This window comes from Mus caroli, chromosome 10, assembly GCF_900094665.2.
Source record: "Mus caroli chromosome 10, CAROLI_EIJ_v1.1, whole genome shotgun sequence".
NCBI lineage: Eukaryota > Metazoa > Chordata > Mammalia > Rodentia > Muridae > Mus > Mus caroli.
Window position 1 is genome coordinate 121634566 of NC_034579.1, and position 3863 is coordinate 121638428.

At 34.0% G+C, this 3863-nt stretch overlaps 2 protein-coding genes across 2 annotated transcripts in view; one reads left to right on the forward strand and one right to left on the reverse strand.

The window, feature by feature from the left end:
• Positions 1-3863, reverse strand: part of LOC110302913 (olfactory receptor 6C2-like) — a 66461-nt gene that overhangs the window by 56433 nt on the left and 6165 nt on the right. The gene's annotated exons all lie outside the window — the stretch shown is intronic.
• LOC110302914 (olfactory receptor 6C3-like) overlaps positions 3054-3863 on the forward strand; it is a 2781-nt gene continuing 1971 nt past the window's right edge. Inside the window, exon 1 of the mRNA XM_021173722.1 lies at positions 3054-3863. Coding sequence (XP_021029381.1) covers positions 3054-3863 — 810 coding nt within the window.

The window sequence follows — 3863 nt, forward strand, 5'->3', positions numbered from 1 at the left end:
AGAAAAAGAAGAAGAAGAAGAAGAAGAAGAAGAAGAAGAAGAAGAAGAAGAAGAAGAAGAAGAAGAAGAAGAAGAAGAAGAAGAAGAAGAAGAAGAGGAGGAGGAGGAGGAGGAGGAGGAGGAAGAAGAAGGAGAGAAGAAGGGAGATGATGACGAGGAGGAAAGAGGGAGGAGAGGAGGAGGAGGGAAGGAGAAGGAGGAGAGGAAGTAGAAGAGAAAGAAGAGGAAGTAGAAGAGAAAGAAGAGGAAGAAGAAACACAAAGCAAAACAAAAATAAAACACAATTCAATTTGAAGTGCTGATATACTCACTAAAGCATGATGAAACTCCTGGTGGACAGACCCTTAAAGAACATGAGTCTTTTACCACTCACACCCTCACCAGAAGCCATCAGTTCCAGAAGGCTACACTTTAGCATCATTATCACAATCTTTAAGGTTATCTTTGATGGCTTTCTGTCTAGTCTGTTACTTTTTTGGAGGGAGGGTGCTAACCCTAATCTTGACCAATAATACAATTAATAAATTATGTATAAGCCTTTTTGGACATCTCATGCAAATGTTACAAAAATAAAGTTTTTTTAAAAAGATACTTTGACAAGGAATGACATCAATTACTCAGGTTTAACTGAAAAATCAAGATAAGAATTTGGGACAACTTTTTGTGTAATAAATTTTCATAATGTCCGTGCTTGTAACATTGTGTGAATGGTAATACTGTGTGGTTATGTTTGCATAATACATAAAACAAACTGGTATAATGTAGCATATTTTACTTTAAATAATCAAACAATTTAAAATGTATGCCTGGTAGGATGTATATTTTATTTTAAATATCAAAAGATTTAAATATATGCTTGGTAGGATGGGGTAAGGACATGCCGCTGTGGCTTTGGATTTCATATTTTGGAGCACATATCAATTTTAAAGTTAAAAAATAGAAAACAAGAGCAGAGTAAAATTATTAACTTTTGAAGATATTAACACAAATGCTTCTTTAGTTCCCTATTCTGCTCAGCACTGGCAGAATTTGCTAATTAGTAAAATATCAGTAAGACTGTCAAAGAAGAGACCATTGTAAGATGTATATTTCTGGGTTTAACTAATCCCAAATGAATTGAGAATAAATTATCTCCTGAGCATAGATGAGTCCATGCACTCATTAAAGAGAATTGCTTGACCAAAGGGATGCCAGGTTGGATGTTACCGATTGATTGGTACATTTTATTCTCTGTCTCCCTATCTTGTGTGGTTTTCAAGAAAGATGAGTCATGACATCACCACACCCATGTCTTGAACTTCTGCTTGCGTCCTTCTTGTCTTTAGTTGAGTGTGTCAGGGATTCATAGATTTGCAGAGAAGGTAAAGTTGTACTTATGCTTGTGCAGATTTCCATTTTATCTTATCCAGAGACCTTCAAAATGTTTTACCTTCCAGTGTCTTAAAACAGTATCAGTTGCTGTGTTTTCTTAAAGAATTCCAAGGATGGCAATAATATGTTTATAGCACACTCGGTTCCTGTGAAACAATAAAAGAGATTAAAGGTACATTTCTTTTCATTTCTAAGTGAGGCTGTTAGCATCCGTACAAGCAATTCACCATATATATTTTTTATGTCAAGTTTTTGTATAATTAAAAGAGGCTAGCGTGACCTGAATGACAAAACAATCTTCTGGAGAATATTATGAATATGTTTATTTCTATGCTTTTAGGTGGCAGAATTTAAGCAATGGCTGGCTATTGTATGGTATTATATCTGAATGGTATTACCATATATACCAAACAGTATATTTCATATTTGTGAACAAATGTTTCTTACCCTCCCTGAAAGGTTAATTTACTGCAAAAATGCAAGGATCCTCAAGTTATCATTGAAATATATTTATTACTGTTAAATTTAGATTTTAGTATATTTTGACTATCATATACACCACATAAGAGTTATTTGTCAGTTTTGATGGCATATTGATGAAAAATGTATATTCCTAAAGAGAACAAAACATGGAGAGCTTGAAGACTAAAATATGAAAAGGTGAATGATATCCATGATCAGCTTTAATACTTATCACTTGCTGAACTGCACAGCACAGAAACCAGTACAACAAATTTGATAACATATCACAGACTCTGTGTTGTCTGTTAAATGTCAGGAGAGAAGAGAAGTGATAAATGTCAAAGAGGTTACAGTGTATAGCTCTGTGATTTGAGAAAGAAATTCCAACACATAATTTTATTCATTCTGATAATTCTTTGAAAACGAAGGCACTATTTTACCTGGAGATGAAAAAAAAGTCCTTTGTATGAGTTCCTTTGATCCTTAAGAAAGTTTAAATATAAAGTAGCAAATAAACTTAGCAAAAAGAAAATTTTAAAATGATTCAAGCGTCTCATCTCAGCATTCTTAGGAAATAACTATTGATTCCTGGCTCTGTTTAATTATTTTCCCTGGCCCATGTTTTAATTCTCACATAAATGAAGATTTACAATAAAAAAATCTGTTCTGATTTTTGTGTTCACAAACACATTTATGTACTTAGCCATTTTAAAACAATACGTATTATTGTTGAAAATAATCATTACAGCACTTAGGTTTAGTAAATATGATTGGGTGCTCAGTTTTTACTACCAAACTATAGAAGTTTGGGAATAGTATTGAAGTTGAAATGTAATGTTATATTCAGTTCTCAAAGCATACAGTATGTGAAACCAAAAAACAATGTTTTATATTAAAAATGAAGATGCTATTAAAACATTGTTATATAAATCTATAGTTCAAACGTACATCACACACATAAATTAGAACCACATGTAGAATATTGGTTTATAATTGCTCAAGAGGGCTTTAAACACCCATGTACAAAAATATTTTCTTTCAGCAAGATTTTTTTTTGTTTAAGAGGAATGGGCAGAGATTGGAAATTCCTACTGGAAATATCCCATTGCTTAACTTCACAGAATGTAGTAATATCAGTTTTTTAAACTTTTGTTCTTTTTACATTGTGTTTACACTTTGATTTCTTTTTTATCAATAGATTCTGTGAACAGTAAATCAGTATGAGAAACCACTCTACGGTTACTGAGTTTGTGCTCTTGGGCATATCAGACACACCAGAAGTTCAGGTTGTAATTTTTATCCTTTTATTCATTGCTTACATATTAAGTGTCGCTGGAAACCTAACCATCATCACTCTCACCTTGCTAGACTCTCAGTTAAAGACTCCAATGTATTTCTTCCTCCAGAATTTCTCCTTCTTAGAAATTATATTCACCAGTGTTTCAATCCCTAGATTTTTGGAGTCAATAATTACTAAAGTCAAGACTATTTCCTATAACAACTGTTTGGCTCAGTTATATTTCTTCCTTTCTCTGGGAGTGTCTGAGTTCTTTCTTCTAACTGCCATGTCTTATGATCGCTATGTAGCCATCTGCAAACCACTGCACTATGTTATCATCATGAATCAGAAAGTCTGCACACTTCTTGTCCTCACCTCATGGCTGGCAGGATTTCTGAGCATCTTCCCTTTAATCATGCTTATCCTCAAGTTAGATTTTTGTGCTTTGAACATCATTGATCACTTCTCCTGTGACTACTTCCCCATTTTACAACTGTCTTGCTCAGATACAAGGCTTTTAGAGGCATTTGGCTTTTATTGTGCCTCCATTACTCTGCTGTTCACACTAGCTCTAGTGATCTTGTCATACATCTGCATCATCAGCACCATTCTGAGGTTCCCATCTGCCAGTCAGAGGAAAAAGGCTTTCTCCACCTGTTCCTCTCACATGATTGTCATCTCCATCTCTTATGGCAGCTGCATTTTCATGTATGTCAAACCTTCTGCAAATGAAAGAGCATCATTGACCAAA